At 47.5% G+C, this 20,046-nt stretch overlaps 1 protein-coding gene across 1 annotated transcript in view; it reads left to right on the forward strand.

Annotated features, from left to right (window-relative positions):
- Positions 1-20,046, forward strand: part of ASH1L (ASH1 like histone lysine methyltransferase) — a 72,165-nt gene that overhangs the window by 20,054 nt on the left and 32,065 nt on the right. Inside the window, exons 3-5 of the mRNA XM_066610148.1 lie at positions 264-5,091; positions 10,474-10,575; positions 19,052-19,760. Coding sequence (XP_066466245.1) covers positions 264-5,091; positions 10,474-10,575; positions 19,052-19,760 — 5,639 coding nt within the window. The remainder of the gene's footprint in view (positions 1-263; positions 5,092-10,473; positions 10,576-19,051; positions 19,761-20,046) is intronic.

Below are 20,046 nucleotides of genomic sequence, written 5' to 3' on the forward strand. Positions count from 1 at the left end.
TTTCCCACCCCTGAAATTCTTTTGTAAATGAACATGGCTTGCTAGCCAGGCCTGTGTTTTCACGCTACCAGTAGATGGGGCTGAGAAAGTATCAGGGGCTGTGAAATGACTGAGCTCTACATCCCGCATCCTCAAAATCAGAAGTATTTTTCCCAGCCCTGCCTGTGGAAGTCAGTGTAGTAAAACAAAATGTGCTTCTCCTCACTTGTTAACTTGGATACTTAAAGCACTCTCTCTCTCTCTCTCTCTCTTTTTACCTGTAGGAACCACCAAAACAGTACAAGAAGGGTGGAGACACCACGTCGGTGGAAGGCTCTGCGGCTGATAGCAGGCCAAGGGAAAGTAGCCCGCTTTCGAAAAAACTCTCGCCACTGCGCCCTGAAGTAGTAGATTATGGGAAGTCGGTGCTTTCCGCCCCAGTCAGTAGCCGCGACCCGGACTTGAAGGACAGATCTCCGATGAACGGGACGCCAACGGTGACGGAAAAATTGGCTCAGCTGATCGCAACCTGCCCCCCATCCAAGTCTTCCAAAGCCAAGCAAAAGAAGCCACCCATAAGCATTGCTTCTGGATTCGCAAAAGACTCTGGAAAGAAGCCGCCGGCAGTCGGGGCCGCCACAGTGTTGGCCAGCAAGGACTTTGTAAAGAAACCACCAGGAAATGGCAGCATGGCTGCAGCTGTGGTGGGGAGCAAGGAAGTGGCAAAGAAATCTTCGGGGACCAGTGGTGGCGTTGGGTTGATCAGCAAGGACTCTGGGGCCAGAAAGCTGCCAGGGTCGTGTTCCAGCATAGCCGGGCTCATGAGCAAGGACTGTGGGAAGAAGCTGCCGGCCCTCAGTTCTCCGATGGGGCTGGTCAGCAAGGACAGTGGAAGGAAGCCACTGGTGACCGGCGTGCCAGTTGGGCTGGTCAGCAAGGAATCTGGGAAGAGGCTGCTGGGGACCAGCAGTCCCATCGGCTTGGTTAATAAGGACTCTGGGAAAAAGGCGATGGGGGCTGTTGGCCCACCGGGATTGGTTAACAAAGACTTGGGAAGAAAGCTGCAGGCACCCAGCAGCCCAGTGGGGTTGGTCAATAAGGATGCAGGAAAGAAACGCACAGGGCCAGATGTCCCCATGGGATTGGTCAGCAAGGACACCGGAAAGAAACTACCGGTGTTTGGTAATCCAAGTGGATTGGTTCATAAAGACTCTGGAAAAAAGCTGTTGGGAGCCAGCGGCCCAATCGGATTGGTTGCGAAGGAACCTGGAAAGAAGCCACTGGCAGTGGGCATTACAGCTGGTTTGGCTGCTGCTAAGGACTCTGGGAAGAAATTGGCAGGGACTGGCAGTCCGTCTGGGCCAGCGAGTAAGGACTTGGGGGCTCCAAAAGTTGATGCTATTAATCTTTCCCCGGAGCCCTTTAAACGGTGTTGTGGTGCGACCCTTGTGGGTCTTGAAAGTCCCGAGCCTCCAGGCCTGCTGAAGGAGAACCTCGGCAGTAAAATGTTCGAGAAACACGGCCTGAAGCAGAGTAAAGAGAGCATCCCCGAAAAGCTGGCGGTTCAGAAAGACGCTGCTGGCGGGGGCAAGGAAAGCTCCTGCACTGAGCTGGACAGTTCCTCACCCAGCGAAAGGGGCACTTGTGAAACCTCCAAGCGCGACCAGCAGCTTCCTGTGTACTGTACGTCTCCAGAGTTCAGGACGGCAGGAGGTGCCTCTGATATATCGACTGCCAAGTCCCCGTTCAGCGCGGTGGGAGAGGGGAGCCACCCGTCTCCGTCCCCAGCCGCGTCTGTGGCCACTTTAACGCGAAGCCCCACGGCCACCTTGGCTCAGCTAGCTTCCAACCCACAGCACTTAAACAACACACCCAAGCTGTTGGAAGACCTTTCTGAGCAGATCAGCAAGACCCCATTTGCCTCGGACGGCGTGCGCTCAAGTCTGAGCAGGCTGTCGCATCCCAGTCCCCACACCGCCTGCAAAGGGCTGAGGCGGGAATTGAACAGTCCCAAAGGCATGCATGCCGAGGCCCCGAAGTCATATTCCGCCTCCGGCAAGAAACCCAGCTTGGTAGCCGAGTCGAATGTCCGTGCTACAATCGCCCCCTCTGTGGTGAGCTTCTCCAGCTTATTTAACAATAAGCCTTTTCTCAAGATAGGTGCCATAACCATGCCAGGGAAGCCATGCCAAGGAGCGGAAACTCTGAGCAGCCGCAGTGGCCCCCCAGTGAAGTCCTTGAAGAAACGCAAAGGGAGGAAGCCCCGCTGGACAAAGGTGGTCTCGAGGAGCACCTGCCGGCCTCCCAAAGGCCTGGAGTTGGGGAGATCTGAGCATTTCAAAAACATGGCTTGCGGCACCCAGTCGAATAGCAGCCTGGACCAGACCAAGCTCTTTAAAAACACAGGTTCACCTTCCTTTGTTGAGCACACCTTTGTTAAGCACCATTTGCCGAAGCTGAGCAAGCCCAGTAGCATGCATTCGCTCGGTCTGCTCGAAAATGTTGACAAGGAAACAGGGAAATTTTACAGCCCCCACATGCAGGCCCCGGCTTCTGGAGGCTGCGTTCCAGACGACCTGTTGTCAGAAATGTACAAGTCTAAAAGAAACCGGTCCAAATCCAAAGAGATGCCCCATCTGGAAGGCCCCCCAAAGCGGACCCTGAAGATCCCAGCCTCAAAAGTCTTTTCTGTGCAGTCAAAGGAGGAACAGGAGCCTCCTGTGTTGCACCCAGAGGTTGAAATCCCTTCTCTCCGGCAAAGCCTCTCGGAGCAGGCTTTTCCGAAGAAGAGAGGCCGACCCAAAAGGCAAATCCGATCCGGGGTCCCGATGAAGCCGCCCGTCCTCTCTGTGGCCCCTTTCGTCACTGTGGACAGCTGTGACAAGCTGGAGTCTGAGAGCGAGCAGCAGCCAGATGGCGACTTCTTTGAAATGACGGAGCCGGTCGAAAGTCCGGAGGATCTTGGGAAAGCGAGTGCCTGCGCCGTGGCTGACCTCGAGGAGGAACCAGACCGCAGGGAGGTCAAGCGCAGCAATGGGCAGCTCATGAAAACCATCATCCGGAAGATCAACAAGATGAAGACGCTCAAGCGGAAGAAGCTCTTGAATCAGATTCTCCTGTCCACCACCCCGGAACCAAATAAAGGCAAAGTGCAATCCAAGCTCCACACGACGGTCTCGACTCTGGCAGCCACGTTTGGCTCAAAGCTGGGTCAGCAGATCAACGTCAGCAAGAAAGGAACAATATACATAGGAAAGAGGCGGGGCAGGAAGCCGAAAACCATCCCCAACGGCCTCCTGGCCGCTACTTCGGCTGGTTTGAGTGCTCTTGAAAAGTCCACTCAGCAGGCCATGGGGACGGCCCTAGGACAGGCAATCCCCCCTCTGCTGCCTTCTGCCCCCAATAACCCTGAGATTCTTCCATCTCCTGTTTGTTCCCAGTCTTCTGGGGTGAGTGGGGGGCAGAGCCCCGTCAGCAGCGACATCAGTTTTGTGGAGCCGAATTCGGTGCCATACGTGCACCTCCACACCCGGCCAGGGAGCATCGTTCAGACTCTGGCCATGAGAAAGGCCTCACGGGCCCGCAGGAGGCTGTCCCCACCGACCCTCCTCCCCAACTCCCCGTCCCACATGAGCGAACTCAGCTCGCTGAAGGAAGCCACCCCCTCGCCCATCAGCGAGTCCCACAGCGACGAGACCATCCCCAGCGACAGCGGGATTGGGACGGACAACAACAGCACTTCCGACCGGGCGGAGAAGTTCTGCGGCTCGAAGAAGCGGCGCCACTCCTTTGACCACGTCTCCCTGGTCCCACCAGAGACTTCCACGGTCCTGAGCAGCCTCAAAGAAAAGCACAAGCACAAGTGCAAGCGCCGAAGCCACGACTACCTGGCCTACGACAAGCTGAAGCGGCAGAAGCGGAAGCGGAAGAAGAAGTACCCGCAGCTTCGCAGCCGGCAGGACCCGGACTTCTTGGCCGAGCTGGAGGAGCTGATCAGCCGCTTGAGCGAAATCCGGATCACGCACCGGAGCCACCACTTCATCCCCCGGGACCTGCTGCCCACCATCTTCCGGATCAACTTCAATAGCTTCTACACCCACCCCACCTTCCCCTTGGACCCTTTGCACTACATCCGGAAGCCTGACTTGAAAAAGAAGAGGGGCCGGCCCCCCAAGATGCGGGAGGCCATGGCAGAAATGCCCTTCATGCATAGCCTCAGCTTCCCCCTTTCTGGCACCGGATTCTACCCTTCCTACAGTATGCCTTACTCTCCTTCCCCCCTGGCTGCAGCTCCCATTGGCTTGGGCTATTATGGGCGGTACCCGCCAACCCTGTACCCCCCTCCACCATCCCCTTCATTCACGACCCCGCTGCCCCCTCCGTCTTACGTGCACACGGGCCACCTGCTCCTCAACCCTGCCAAGTACCACAAGAAGAAGCATAAGCTGCTGCGCCAGGAGGCCTTCCTCACCGCCAGCCGGGCGCCCCTCCTCTCCATGAGCACCTATCACCCCAGCGTCCCGCCCGAGATGGCCTACGGCTGGATGCTGGAGCACAAGCACCGTCACCGCCACAAGCACCGCGAGCACCGCTCCTCGGAGCAGCAGCAGGTCTCTATGGACGCCTTGGCAGCCAATGGCCCGTCCCGGACAGTCTTGGAGTCCCTGAAGCGCTACCGCTTTGGGAAAGAGGCAGTCAGCGAGCGGTACAAGCATAAAGAGAAGCACCGATGTCACATGGCCTGCCCGCACCTGTCCCCTTCAAAAGGCCTGCTCGGCCGGGAGGAGCAGTGGGTCCGGAGGGAGCCGTCGGACTCCAGCTCCCTGACTTTGGGGCTGCAGGCCCCGCTGCAGATCGACTGCATGGACGCTCCACCCAGCCTGCCCCTGGGGAGGTTCGCTTCAAGCTCGGAGCCAGCCAGCAGCGATGAACACACAAACCTTTTTACCAGTGCAATAGGCAGCTGCCGTGTCGCCGGCTCAGCCAGTACCGGTGGGCGCAAAAAACTGTCTGACGGCTCAGGATTCTTCACCCCGCAAGAAGCACCTCTTAGCCGACCTCTCAGAAAGGAGACGCTGCCCTCTATGGAGAAGGCGCTGCCAACCCTGTCAGGTAAGGCGCTTCTCTGACTGCATGTGAATGCCTGGCCCAGAGTACATCTTTGGTGCACCACGTGACTGGGGCTGGTCTGCTCATTGATGGGATGGCAGAAGGGTTTTGAGGGCCAGGCTGGGGGGTTGTGGAGGGACCTGCCGATTCTGTAGACCTGGAGGAGATGGCTTTCCAATCTAGGAGCCCATGAGGTCAGTGCCTTGAGGTGGAGCGTGGGCTGGGATTTGGGATTTACCTACTTAAAACTTGCCTCTGCCAAGGACCAGCCCAGTCGCCGTAGGCAAGCCAATTCCCTCTCCATCTCAGTCTTCCCCATCTGCAGTTTGGGGATAATATTACTTCCTTGCCTTACAGAGCGGCTGGAAGGATCACAGCAGAATCATACATGTGAAATGCTCTCTGCATTCAGAAAGCATGATATGGTTTCATCATGAAGGGAAGGCTCCTGGTAGTCTGACCAATCTGTGCTCCTTGCCAGTTAAACCAAGCTGCCTTTTGGTCTCTCCAGGCCAGTTGTGCTGACTTCATTTGCCTGCAGCTTTTTTGGGCAATCAAGCAGAGATTCCCCCCCCCCCACAACCCTAATACCAGATCTCTTTCATTGGAGGTGTGAGGGCACGTGAACTATATGCTGCCCCCCTCCCACCTAGTCTGCCCTATCTTGGTAGGGGCCAGCGTTGCACACCCATGTTATCTTCCGTGACTGAAAAGGGTTCTGGGACTCTACAGACCTGGAGGCACTCTATAGACGTGCCTGATCCCAGGCATTTAAACCGTGTGTTTGGGGTGATGGATGGCAGAATAGTGTTGCTGCCAGGAAGACCTTTAAGGGCTGGGGAAATCCCAGGTGCTTGGTCCACCCTGGCGCTTAAACATTGCTGCCTTTGAGCATTGGAAATAATTACCCAGACCTGTGGACTGATCGTCATTCTGTCACCCCTCAGGATCACCCCATGTATATTGCTTGAGCATACTGTTGTCAGCCATTCAGTGCGCCTGCCTGCCAGAGGCGGAAACCCTTCTCTTTGGGTGGCTTTTGGAGAACTTTTCGATAACAAAAAAAGAGCCTTACCACACCTGAAGAACCAGCAGATTCATTGAGGCATCGGATTTCATGGCGCTCCTCCACAAATCCTTCTGCCGCAATAAATCTGAGCCCTTAAGGTGCCGCTGGGTGTTCCCGCTGGGTTTTGTTGTAACCAGCGAACACAGCTGCTCCTCTTGAAGTGTTGGCTTTGCCGTAGTTATTATGAAGTTGTAAGAAAAATTAGCCATAACAAGCGTCCTCCCGGCTGCTTTGCAAATTAACCTTGAACGTATCCACGCCTAGGCTGTGACTCTTTTTGAAAACTACACCCCCCCCACCAAAATGGTGCCCTTGCTGTCTTCCCTCCCCCACCCCACCAACCCAGATCGGCTTCCTTTCCTCTCTCGAATCTACTGCAAAAAAAAAGCAAAGCCCCAGCTTTACCTTCCCCATTTCAAGACACCCCCTCCATTGCCACATGCAACATCCTTAAGGGTTAAGTGGGGAGAGCAGGAGAAAACAGGTTGTGTTGGTTAGTGCAGTTCTGGGAATTTCCTGCGGAATTCCATTACCGTGAGCGCAGCCCAGCGTGGATTTGATGAGAAACAGCCTTAATTAGAAGAAAAACAGAGACGTCGGAGGCCAAAGCCCACCAAGTGCCATCTCTGAATCACTGAGTCTCTGCTAGTCCATTTAATTGGTGAGTCAGATGAAAATGGATCGCTTTTCAGTAAGTGTGTTTCCCACAATTGGAACCAGCTGTTTGCAGCAGGAAGGCAGCTTTGGCTCCCTCACCTTCCCTTGCCACATCTCAAGCATGTCGGACAGCAGGGGCCTGAGCTAGGCTGCCCCAAGATGAAAGTCTCTGGAACTTTCCTTTGCAAGGACTGTATCGCGCATCACGCAGAGCGCATGAATTTACTCTTGAGTGTGCGTGCAGCGTCCTTGGCGTACGAAGAGGCTGATAATTTCACATTTGAGTTTCTTTCTACACTTTCATTCTCCTCTTCTTAAGTCCAGTTTCTGGTTCTGTTCTTTAACATTGAACTTCTTGGAAGATTTGTGTGAATCAAAGCAATTTCTTAGGTTTTTACCTGGCCTTTCTTGAAGGATTTCAGGGTGTAGTTCACAAGATCCCCCCCCCTTAACTCTATCAGGTTGAGAGAGGCTGCTTAACCCATTTCTCCCCAACCCGCAGGTGTGCACATTTGATCTCTGTTGCATATATGCAGCATTGGGCAGAAATGGCTCAAAAAGAGCATCTTCCCTTGAGCAGACAAGTTGTTGGCAAATACCTTACCTGGTGATGTGCCAGCCTCTGCTCCTTTCTCGCCCTGGATTGGAAAAGGAAGAGGGCGATGGAGCTAAGGAGTAAATGTGGAAGAGAGGACAACTGTGGTTTAGAGTGTTAGAGATTCTTGTGGGAACCCCATAAGCAGGCTGTTAAGGCCACAATCCTCTCCTGAAATTCAGGGGCATACTGCCTCAGGGCCAGTGATAGACCTGTCCTGTGTGAATGTGTTTGATCCCCTTTTTGAGCCATCCAAGTTAGCAGCCATCTCCCAAGTCTTGCAGGAGCAAATGCCATTGGCACCTTCTGCATTGTGGCAGGGAGCGACCTTCTTCAGAGCCGGCCTTAGGAACTGTGGGGCCCAATTGGAAGCATGTTTCACGGGGCCCCAGGTTCTGTACAATCTTAGAGATATAAATAAAATTGATTATAGACTTGATAACTCTGTGGTAGAATTAAAGCAATCCAAATGTGCACTTAAAAGTGCATGTAAGTTAATGGACCAAATGGATCTCAGCACATTTGAATTTATAATTGCATGCAAGATTGGAGTAGATTTCCCTAGTGCTGGGTCCCCTTAGGCTCAGGCCCAACTTGGAGAAATTGATTTGATTGCCTTAAAGCCGGCCCAGCTTCCTTTTGTCCCTCCTAAATCTACCACCAGTCTGTGTCGTTGGAGGACCCCTGACACTGTGAGATGGGGACCCCCTGGGTGCTGAGAGATGGGGAGAAGATCTTCCATCTCTCTTGCTTTCTCCACTCTGGGCATAACTTTACAAGCCTCTGGCATGTCTCTCTGCCGTCGCTTGGCTCCATGTGGCGGGAGCAGCAAAGGGAGGGAGAGCGAAAGAGGTGAACTTGGCACAAACCAGGGGTCCCAGGTGGGCTTCAGTGAAAGGGCAGAAGCTGGTAAAGCAGCCGTGGGAGTTCCACTTGAGTGCCCGTTGGAGGCTTCTAGCACATCCTTTGAAATACTCTCCAACCCCTGGTGGTCTTCTCTCTGGAAAAGTCTCTCTTCCTTCCCTGGCTGCCGTGCCAAATCCTCATTGAGCCCAGCTCCTGCCCCAAGGTGCTTACAGTCTAAATGTTGATAGCACGTGTGGCAAAAGGAAAGGGATGTGGAAGAAAGAGAACTGAATTCTGAATGTGAATGTTTGGGGGATTCTGCAAAGCTGAATGAAGTTGAGAACCACAATATAAACATTTTTTTTAAATTCAAAAGAGAGTTAAGTTCTAGGTACGATGGAGAGGGAAGGAAAGACTGAATCCCAGCTTCTGAAATACTCCCCTGAAGGAGCAGGGACTTTAAAAATGGCAGGAGGTTACCCTGCCAGCGACAGGCATAACAGCCTAGCTTGCCCGAGAGTCATCAGAAATTACTAGCCCACATCCATTTTTACTAGCCCTCTTCCCCACAGGTGCTTGTGTGTCTTGGTTGTGGCACGTCAGCTGCTTAGAAAAGAAAGTGACGGAGCTCAGAGGGGCCTAGTACCATCTCTGGGAGCATCTTCCAGTAGACCTGGTACCTACCTCGCAGTCAGTGGCCACTTAGAGACTGTTTTTTATTTGCTGCAAGCCCATGGAAAGGATGTTTCATGATCTGATGCCTGCCCACAAACTTGCAAGCTTCGGAATACGCTGGGGACAAGCATGTTAAATTGGGTTTGGGCCCCACTTTGGAAAGGTGAACCAAGGCTGTTGGGCGGGCGGCTGACTCAAGAAGCTGCCGACAAGACTTAACGTTTCTAGATGTGAACCAGCCCTTGCGAACCTGTCCTGTGACCTTCAGTTGTCTGGGTGTCAGGTGTCTCAGCAGCTGCACAGTTGAGAAACCACCAAGCTGAGGACAGCAAAATGGCACTGCAGAAAACCTCAGTCCTTTGTGTTCTAGTTATGTCCAGGTTAGATTAATGTGCTGCTCCCAAGTTGAGGTTGCCTTCAAAGAACAGTCCGCAAACCTCTCCTGGTTCAGCATACAGCTGCCAGGTTTTTAAACAGGGTCTGGGCCATGGATTGCAGAAGTCGGATTTTTGCATCCCTTCCTCCAGTCAGCTGTTTGTTTCAGTGTTCAGTGCAAAGTTAAGAGACGATTTGTCCTTAAAATCTTTGAGGAGCTAGGACTCCATAAGAATGCCATAAGAACCTCCACCATCACCTCTGTGGGCCCCACCTCCCAGTGCTGCTTAGATAAGAAAGTGACAGAGCTCAGTTCTGAGCTTTGTCAGTTCCACAGGTGGAGTCGGCAGTACCTGTGATCCTGATGTCCGACTGTTCCCAAAGACACGCTGCGTGGGTGTAAGACACAGGGCCTTCTCTGTGGTGGGGCCAGTCCGTGGAATGCTGTCCCTGGGGAAATTCACTGCCCACGTTTGCTACTTAGAATATTTATATCAGGGTGGCCAAGAGCCCCTTGGAGGGGCATGATATCGGGGTGTCCAGAGTTTATTGTTCTCTCCTTGCCACATGTTGATGAGCCACCACTCCTGAAAGATGTCTCTTTGTCCCATGATCAGGCTTATGACTGTGGCTGGTTGGGCTAAGGTCGTGTTGGCCTGTCTATGTTACCTTGCCGTGACATTTGAGTGATTTGGGGGTGGGAACCGCCAGATCTTACTATTTGTATTTGACTGGTTTAACCAGGTTGTTGGCCTCTTTGAATAAAATGTAGAGAAGCCGTGGATCAGTACATTAAGTCATGCAGGGTTCAGATGCTGAGGAATTGGCGAACAACCTGTCGGGCTTGTGTGCTTGTCAACCAAGGGCAGTCACTCCCTGAGTTCTGTAGCATGAACGTGTCCCATATAAGTGGCTCTTGGAAACATGTATTGTGAGAGAGGCCTTGGTTGTCAAACACCTCCCAGGAAGCAGTGGGTTCTCTCACTGGTAGATTGCATTAGAACAGAGAGAAACCCACCCCAAGGAGACACCCTCTCTTCCCCTCCCCCATGTGGGTTTTTGGGCAGATGAGCATTTTGAAGCGACCAAATTTAGGAAGTCCTGGATCCTTTGCCTTTTCACTGGCCAGAACTTGGGTTCCCCCCTGACTTGTTTTCTCCTCCCCCAGGAACCCTCCCAGCACAGGACAAGCCCTCGCAGAGACCTTTGGAGGCCACAAGTTGCAGTCCTTCCAGGAAAAGGTCATCTTCTGAGAGCACGTCGTCGACAGGTAAATAAGAGCCATGCTTTCCATTCATAGGTCTTTCAAGAGGGCTTGGCTGTAGGTCTCCAGCTTGGAGACTGGGCGGAAACAGGCTCAGAGAAGGCCACTTGAGATGCAAAATCTCTGTAAGCCTATCCATTTCCGCCACATTCATTATTTTCTCTATTAATTCATCTTTTGTTGGAATTTTAATATCTTTCCAGTATCTAGCATATAAAATCCTTGTGACAATTAATATCATAATAACTAAATACACATCATTTTCTTTATCTATAATATCTAAAGTGATATTAAGCAAAAATAACTCTGGTTTCAGCGGTATCGTAAATCCAACAATCTCTTGTATTGGATTCCTTACCATTTTCCAGTATGCTTGCATTTTTTTTACATGTCCACCACATATGATAAAACATCCCTTCTTCACTTCCAACAATTTTTTGATATGTTCTGATTCATTTTTTACCAGTTTTATTGGTGTCATGTACCATCTATAAAACATTTTATGTACATTTTCTTTAAAATTTGTTGCTCTAGTAAATTTTGTATTGTATTTCCAAATCTGTTCCCATTGTTCTAATGTAATATTATGGCCTATATTTTGCGCCCATTCTATCATATATTCTTTTATTGTTTCTTCGTGCATCTCAAAATCCAATAGGAACATATACATTCTTTTGATATATTTTTCTTTTGTTTCTAAGAGTATTCTATCAAATTCTGTTCTGTTCTGAATAGAATCCTTCTTGTTTATCTTTCCCAAGTTTTGAATCAAGTTGCAAGCGAGTCCACCAGTCCATCTCCACACCCTGTCTTAACAGTTCTTCTTTTTTCTTTAATTGCCCATCTTTCTTCAATAAACTTTCATATCTAAGCATTTTTGTTGTCTCTAGTAAATTCGGCTGGGTACATGCTTCTAACTGCGCCACCCATCGGGGGATTTTGGCATATGTCTGTCTTTGTATTTTAGCCCAGATCCATAATAAAGATTTCCTTAATATATGATTATTGAATCGCTTATATTCGTTTGCTTTTCCATACCAAACAAATGCATGCCACCCCCATTCAAGATCATGTCCCTCCAGTTTAAGTATTCTTTGATCTTCTAATATAATCCACTCTTTAATCCATAGTAGCGCTGCAGCCTTATAATATAAAAACCAATCAGGAAGCCCCATGCCTCCTCTTAGTTCCACAAATTGCAAGGCCTTCATTTTAATTCTTGGTTTCATTCCCCGCCAGATGAATTTTGAGATAATTTGATTAAATATACCTTGCTTCAAAATTACAGGGATTGTTTGGAAAAGAAAGTTTATTTTAGGCAAAACATTCATTTTCACTGCAGCAACTCTTCCCATCAATAAAAGTTGCAATTCTTTCCATTTTGTTAAATCTCTTCTTATTTCTTCAATCAGTTTCAAATAATTATCTTTTGCTATTGTGCTTGTTTTTTTCGTTAATTGAATCCCTAAATATTTAATTTTTTTTCTTCTTTGAAATTTGTTAATTCCACCAATTCCTGTATTTTCTTTATTTGCATATTCTTTGTTAAGATTTTCGTTTTCTTGACATTTATTTTCAGTCCTGTCATTTCAGTATATTCTCGAAACACACCTAACAAATTTTTGGCAGATTCTAATGGCTCTTCTATAATCGCCATAAGGACATCCGCAAATGCCTGGATTTTAAATTCTTCACCCCTTATTTTTAATCCTTTAATCTCTTCTGTCTTTCTCACTTGATTCAAAAGTATTTCCACAATCACTATAAATAATAATGGAGAAAGTGGACATCCCTGTCTCACTCCTTTTTCAATTTTTATCTCCTCTGAAAGCTCTCCATTTATTCTAATTCTAGTAGTTTGATTCTTATATATAGCTTTAATCATAGCAATAAACAGAGTTCCTGCATCCATCATTTCAAATGGTAAAAACATCAAATTCCAGATTACATTATCAAATGCTTTTTGAAAATCTATAAAAAAGTCACCATTTGCTTATCAGGGTGCATTTCATAATATTCTAAAAAGTTCAATATCTTTTTCATAATTTTACTAATTTGTCTTCTTGGTAAGAACTCTGCTTGGTCTTGATGAATAATGTTTATCAAAACTTTTTAATCTTGAAGCTAATATTGTTGCAAAAATTTTATAATCCACATTAAGTAGTGAAATTGGTCTATAATTCTGAATCTCTCTTTGGTCAAGCCCTTCTTTATGTATAACTGTAATAATTGCTTCCTTCCAAGTATCAGGAATTTTATCCTTTTGCTGTATTTCTTCTATCAGTTTTTAAATGGTAATATCAACTCTTCGAAACATTTATAAAATTCAGCCGGTAATCCATCACTACCTGGCGATTTCTGATTTTTTTGTTTGTTTAGCGATTGCTTCTGAAATCTCACTAACTGATATCGGTTGATTTAAACTTTCTTTTTGTTTCTGTGACATCTTTAATCCATTATTTTTTTTGTAAATAATTCCTTTGAATAATGCTTGAGATCCCTTCTTCCATATATAATTTTTCATAAAAGTTTTTAGCAATATCAATCATATCTTTTACATTCATAGTCTTTTTTCTATCTTCGTTCTTTAATGTGTCTATATATGATTTCATTTTCTCTCTCTTTAATTTATAAGCCAACCATTTTCCAGTTTTATTGGCATTTTCAAAAAAGTTTTATCTAGCAAAAGTAAGTTTCTTTGCCAGTTCTTCTGTCAATAAAATGTTCAATTTATGTTGTACCTCTCTCATTCTCTGTTTTATCTCTGGTGCTGTAGGATTTTGCTTTGCCAATAATTTGTGTCGTTTCAATTCTTTCTCTAATTCTACTTATCTTTTCTCTGTTTCTTTTCTTTTTCTTGCACCTTCTTTTATTGCCAATCCTCTAAAAACAACTTTACTAGCATCCCAGACCGTGGTCATTGGTGTATCAGGTGTAATATTAGCTCTAAAATAATGTTCCATTTCTTCTTTCAATCTCTTTTAAAAAATTTTTTAAACTATTAATATTCAATCTCCGTTGAGATGGCTTTTGATGAGTTTCAAATTTGCTCTTTACTGGATTGTGATCTGATAGTATCTTTGGTAATATTTCCACTTCTACCAGATTTTTAGTCCAAGCCTGTGGTATCCAAAGAGCATCAATCCTTGACCACATCTGGTGTCTTTTTGAATAAAAAGTATAGTCTTTAGTTTCTGGATATCTTGTTCTCCATACATCTATCAGATACATCTCTTCCGCTAATTGTAAAAACGCTTTAGGAATTTGTGGTCTCCTTTTTTTTTCTTTTACTTGCGTCGATGTAGAATCCATTTGTCTATCAAAAACTGAATTAAAGTCTCCAACAATACAGCACTGTTTGTATTCTCTAATTCTTGTGTCTTTGTATTACTTTACAAAAAATTCTTGCTGATTTTCATTTGGTGCATAAATATTCACAATTAAGACTCTTGCATTTTCTTTTTGTACTTCCACCATCAATATTGTTCCATCTTGTGATGCATATATTAGTTTTGGTCTCAGTCTTCCTTTTACGTATGTGGCCACACCCCTTTTTTCCAATCTGAGGCTATAAATACTTCTATTTTTTGTTCACAAGCAGTGCTTTATTCATATTTTTGATGTGCTTTTATTGTATACAAGTAATATCCATATTTAACTTTTGCAATTGAAGGAAGACTTTCGTTTTTGAGGTGAATTTAAGCCATTTATGTTGGCAGAGTAAATACTCCATCCTGCCTTAACCATCATGTTTCTTTTCACTATTCACCTTCTCTTTTTGTCTTCTTCTTGTTGCTATCAGTGAGTGCCTCCTTGCCCCTCTAGTTTCTTCCTTCTCTGATTCCTTAGTCGTCTCTGCATCATCTGATTTCTTTTCTTCCAGCTCCATTTCTACACTTTCCTCATTTTCTTCATTTCTCGTCTCACCTTTCATCACTGTACTCAAGAAGCTTTTTGCTTTCATTGTTGAATTTATATTATATCTCTGTGACTGGAATTGAAAAAACTTACCTTCCAGGAGAAGCCATCCATATGGTATTTGCTTTCCTCTTAAAATTTTTGCTAGTTCTTCATATTCTTTTCTCTTCTTTCTCACTCTCCATGGGACAGGTCTCAGAATTTTCACTTTGCTACCCTCCACCATCCATTCCTTTTCCTGTGAGATCTTCAATATTTTATCTCTGTAAAAAGTTCTGATGAATTTCACATGGATTTCTCTTGGTAGTTCATGTTTTCTTAGATAGAAAGTGCTCACTCTTCTCACTGAATCCAGATCCATGAGTATCTCCTCTGTTGGCATGTTGATTCACTCTGATATTAAATCACCAATCAGACGCCCCTTTCTGTTCTGGTACATTTTGTATTCTCACCACCCGAGCTGCACTCTCCATCTGAATTTCCATTAAAGTTGCCTCTCCATCATATTGATTTTGTTTTATCTCCAGTATTCTGGATTGATCTTTTGTTGTCTTTTTTTCTAATTTTCTAATCTTTTGTGTATTCTCATCTGCTTGGCTTTTAACAGCTTTCAGTTGCACACTAAGATCATTTAGTTGTGTAGTTAAAACATCCAGACTAGCTTGAACCTGCAGAAATTGATTTGTGTGCTGCTGTCCCATCACCACTAATTTTTCTATACTGTCTTTTAATGTCTGCTTCCAATCTTTCGCTTTCGGTTCCTCTTGTGTTAGTTTTCCCAAGCTTGACTAGAGGGCGGGAGAGCCCCTAAATTTCACTCCTTTTCCTGTCATCCTTTTTCTTCCTTCTTGTATCTTCTTTCCTGTAAAACTCATTATCTGTTATCACATATATCACTGTCAATTCATCACATCATCACAATCATCACATCACATCATCAGAAAATCAACTACTCATAAAAACCAAAACAAGGAAATTTTAAGTCAAATAAACCTTTGCCTTGCAATGTTTTTTTAACACCACTAGATGTCCTCAGGGTATCGTCCGGCTTACTTCACTTGTCAAGTCCTGTTCTTATCCTTGCAATGTCTTTTTTAATCCACTAGATGTCCCCGATGTTCTATTCTTCTTATTCTGTTACCTTGGTTCTATTGCTTATGTTTGTTGCTGTATCAACCACATTCCCTTCCAGGAGATAGTCCCAGGAATTCAAAACAATGAAAGCGCTTTTGCAAAACAAAGAAATGCAGATCTCCAGCCCTCTCCACAGGAGATCTCCAAGATCTCCACAGGAAAATGAAACTGAGCTTTTGAAAGCAAAGTTTATATTCCAAAACGATTAATTTGTAATCCAAAGAGTTTTAGATTTGTAAAGTTAGAGTTATACTCTCATATTTCCATAACAAGCTCGGCAGGTCTCCTCCAAAGCTTCTTCTCACACAAGCAAACCAGTGAGCGGAGAAAGCCTTCCGCCTCTACCTCTTCCCACAGGGGGAAACCTGCCCCTCCTCCTCCTTCCCTCAGGCAAAAGCTTAATCAGGCAGTCAATTAATCAATCAATGCCAGACGCACACAGCACAGAACAACACTCAGTTCTTCCAATGTCCTTCCCTGCTTGGGGCCTTCAGCTTAGTTTCATCATGAAACTCACCAACACCTTGTCATTGATGGCTGGGTTCCCTAGGAGAAAAAACAGCCACTGGCTGGGCCCTTCCTCTCCGAAACTGTACGCCATCTGTAGGATCGAATCTCTCCTGATCACAGATCCTCAGATCTCCTCAGACCCATGGTTTTTTGGGAGGAAATAGCATGCTTTCCCAGGAGCTTTCAAGAACTCAGAAAAGCAGGGCCATTCGGTTGCCTCTGGCCCCGCCCCCCTCCATGAGTGTGCTAGTCTTGAAGGTTCCAAGGACTCTTTGTCAGGAGCTGCTGGTGTTGCCCATCCTTGCTGGGGAGTTCGTTCCAGGCATGTCGCGTTCCAGAAACACTTCCTTTGCGGCCCAAATGCTCCTCAGTCGTGCCTGGCCGGCTCTGCAGCTGTCATTGGCTCCACTGAGTTGGCTTCGCCTGACCCTCTTGGCTCTTTTCCCAAAACAGGAGTGCCAGTTCAAGGGCAGATGCGTCAAGATGTTGCATTTTCTCCTTCCTCCCCCCCAAAAAACACACACACAAGCTGGATTGTTGTCGGTTAAGGCAGCTGCTTTGGTAGCTTCATTTTTCTCAACAGATGGCCTGCCTGCAAGGAATTGCAGAGAATTTCACCCTCTGTCAGTGTGTACAGCGAGAGGATGGTCATATGCAACCCTCAAAAGCAGAACTTCTTTCACCAGGCTTAGGCTAGAGCAGCAATTCCCAAACTTACTAGGGTCACGGCACCCCCACAGTCTTTTTTTTTTCTTTCTCTGCTCAACTGGGTGCTGCCATCTTGGAATGTGTGAAATCTCGCGCGATCCAAGTTGGCGGCACCCAGATCTCATGAGATATTATGTGAGCCAAGACAGTGGCAGCTGGGAAAGTCGATAGGAAAGGCCACTGGGGACATCCCATGGTGCCTCTGTGAGTGTGCCACAGCACCCCAGGGCATCTCAAAAACATGCTTTGAGAACCTCTGGGCTAGAGCACTGACTCAGGGCTCTTCTGGAGCAAGACAGACCTGGCCACGATAGTTCATTCTTAAGCTGCTTCCTGAGTAGACTACTACAAGTGCATCATCTTTGTCGCAGGCCTGTTCATTTCTGGTCCCAGTTCTTGCCTCCAGAGCTCTAACTGGCTTGGGGCCTGGTCACCTTAAGAATTGCCTCCTCCTACATATTTCTTCCACTAGTCTCAAATGAGCACCCATAGCTCTGCTCTGTGCTTCCCCGCCATCCTGGGATCTAACAAGGAAGACTTTGTTGTGGAATGCCTTCCTTGGGAAAGTCTCTCTGGCCCATCACTGCTGATTTCACCTTTTTATACAGCCCTCTCTCCAAGGAGCTTAGCGTAGTGTAGATGGTTCCTCCCTCCTTTTGTCCTCGCAACAACCCTCTGAGGTTGGCGAGGCTGAGAGTGTGTGCCTGGCCCAGGGCCGTCCAGGTAGCATCGTGGCTGAGCAAGGATTTGAAGACCCCTTTTCCTTTCGCTGACGAGCGGATACCCATGTTTGTTGCTGTATTTTTGTCGAGTTACCGCTAGGTAATCTTGTTTTTTTTAATTATTATTACTGGTTTTTTGAACAGTTTTAATCAGTCGATGGCCATCTTGAGAGATTCTCCTCTAAAAGGCAGGCACTGACACAAATCTTTAAAATTGCTTGCAGCAAGATGTGTTGAGGGGGAAAAAAATGAATTCTGCTTACCCTTCTTGAAAAATCTACTTATTCTAAAAAGTTAAAGAAATTATATGTACATGTTTTTAAATAGGCCAAAAATATCCAGCAGGCATGATCTGAATGCAACAGTAATTTACGTGCCTTCAAATCCAGGGGAAAAACCCTCCGCTTTGCTTCGGCACAGTTCTCTTCCAGCATAACAAAACAGCGCCCACTCTGTACCCTTCTCTGCATAGAGCCCTCCCATGTCTCTCTGTAGGCTGTCGATTTTGCTACTGAGGCCTGCCTACCAGCTTTTCCTTTGCCGGCTATTGATACTGGGCAATCAAAGCAGTTTCCCTTCTTGAGCTAATAGTATTTTAGCTGCTGTTAACCAGCAGGCCACTGCTGTGTTCTTTGCTTACGGGCAAAGGACCATAAGAGAGGGGTAACTGCCTTTCTGAAATGCCAGTGCAGTTGAGCAGAGCATTTAGTGAATTCTCTGGGTTCAGCACAGAATTTTAATTTAGGGGAAACGGTGACACATTTATGGTATAGTCCAGGGGTGGCCAAAGTTGCTTAGCTTCAGAGCCATATATGATAAACTTCAGATGTTTGAGAGTTGCAATACTTAAGAAGCATTTACATTCTTAAATATATTTATTCATTATGAAACAATTCCTTGGCCACCCTCCCTAAGGGGGCATGACCCCTATCCAGTTCCCCAGTGGGCTGCACCTCATCAGTTTGGGAATCACTGCTCTAGAAAAAAGGCACCTGAGGGAGGCCTTGATTGAAATGTACAAAATTATGCATCGGATGGAGAGGGTAGATTAAAGGATCTCCATTTCCCTCTCGCACAGCACCAGAACCAGGGGACAGACACTCAAATTGTGTGTCGGCTGAGTTGGAACAATAGACAAAAGAAAAAATTACTTTCCCCAGTGTTTCATTAGCCTGTGGAACTCATTGCCACAGGATGTGGTGATAGCATCTGGCCTAGATGTCTTTAAAAGGGACAGATTGATGGAGGAAAAGTCCATCAAGGGTTACAAGCCCTGATGGTTACCTGCTGCCTCCTGGTTTTAGAAGTAGGCTACTTCTGACTTGCCAGATGTGAGGGAGTGGTACCAGGACGCAGGTTGTGTCTTGTGTGCTCCCTGAGGCATATGTTGGGCCACTGAGAGATACTGGAATCTGGTCTAGCCTTTGGGCCCGATCTTTGGGCCTGAACCAGCAGGGCTCTTCTGACGTTCTGATGTTCTCCCTATGCAGTGGTTGGGATACCTGCACGAAGTACGAGGCTCGGAGCGGCAATGGAAGATTCTGTGGATAACCTTTTGCAGCGCATGGCTCAGCACGAAAGCCAGGGTGTGTTGGACAAAGCCTTGGAGGCTGTCATGGCAAACACCCCTGCCCCCCCATCAGGCAGCCCCAGCCGAAGCCCCAGCCGAGAGAAGAGTGGTGGCCTCTTGCTCCCAGGAGCTCCAAGTGACGAAGGCACCTCGCTCCTTTCTGACCGACTGTCGGGCGGCTACTCCCCGCATCACCTGAAGAGAAGCGTGGTGGAAGCCATGCAGCGCCAGGCGAGGAAGATGTGCAATTACGACAAGATCTTGGCTACCAAGAAGAACCTGGACCATGTGAATAAGATCCTCAAGGCCAAGAAGTTGCAGAGGCAGGCGCGAACTGGCAACAATTTTGTCAAGCGCAGGCCAGGCCGGCCCAGGAAGTACCCCATGCAGTCGGTGGTCTCGGTGCATGCACTCCAGGTGAGCCGTTTGGTCAGCCAGGAACTCGGTGGTGGCGGTGGGGACCAAGGCTGCCTCATCCACTGTGGCCCCGACACGGTCAAGGACGCCATTGAGTCAGTGGTCCAGGGAGTCAGCGTGAAGGGGTTGAAGCGGAAGAGGTGGCTTGAGGAGGAGCAGGCCAGGAAAAGGCAGAGGCCTCTGCCAGAAGACGAGCGGGAGAGCACTAAGAGGTAAGCCCTTTGTGTTTGGAACATCTTCAGGGGGGACCAAGACAGGAACAAGTTTCTAGCCCTCAGAGCCATGCAGATAAATGTGAATGAGAACAGCATTGCGTTTGGGGGCTAGAAATGGTCAGAGTGGGATTGTTCAGAACCTGCAAGATCAGCTGTCTCATAGTGCAGCAGACCACCGCTCCATGTAGCCTGGAGTGGGCATAGTTTGCAAATCTCTTGGGTAGGGAGAAGCCTTTCCCAGCCCTGGGATATCCAGGATTGAACCTGGATCCTTCTGCGGGCA

The sequence above is a fragment of the Tiliqua scincoides genome, chromosome 15, assembly GCF_035046505.1.
Source record: "Tiliqua scincoides isolate rTilSci1 chromosome 15, rTilSci1.hap2, whole genome shotgun sequence".
In the NCBI taxonomy this organism is placed as follows: Eukaryota; Metazoa; Chordata; class Lepidosauria; order Squamata; family Scincidae; genus Tiliqua; species Tiliqua scincoides.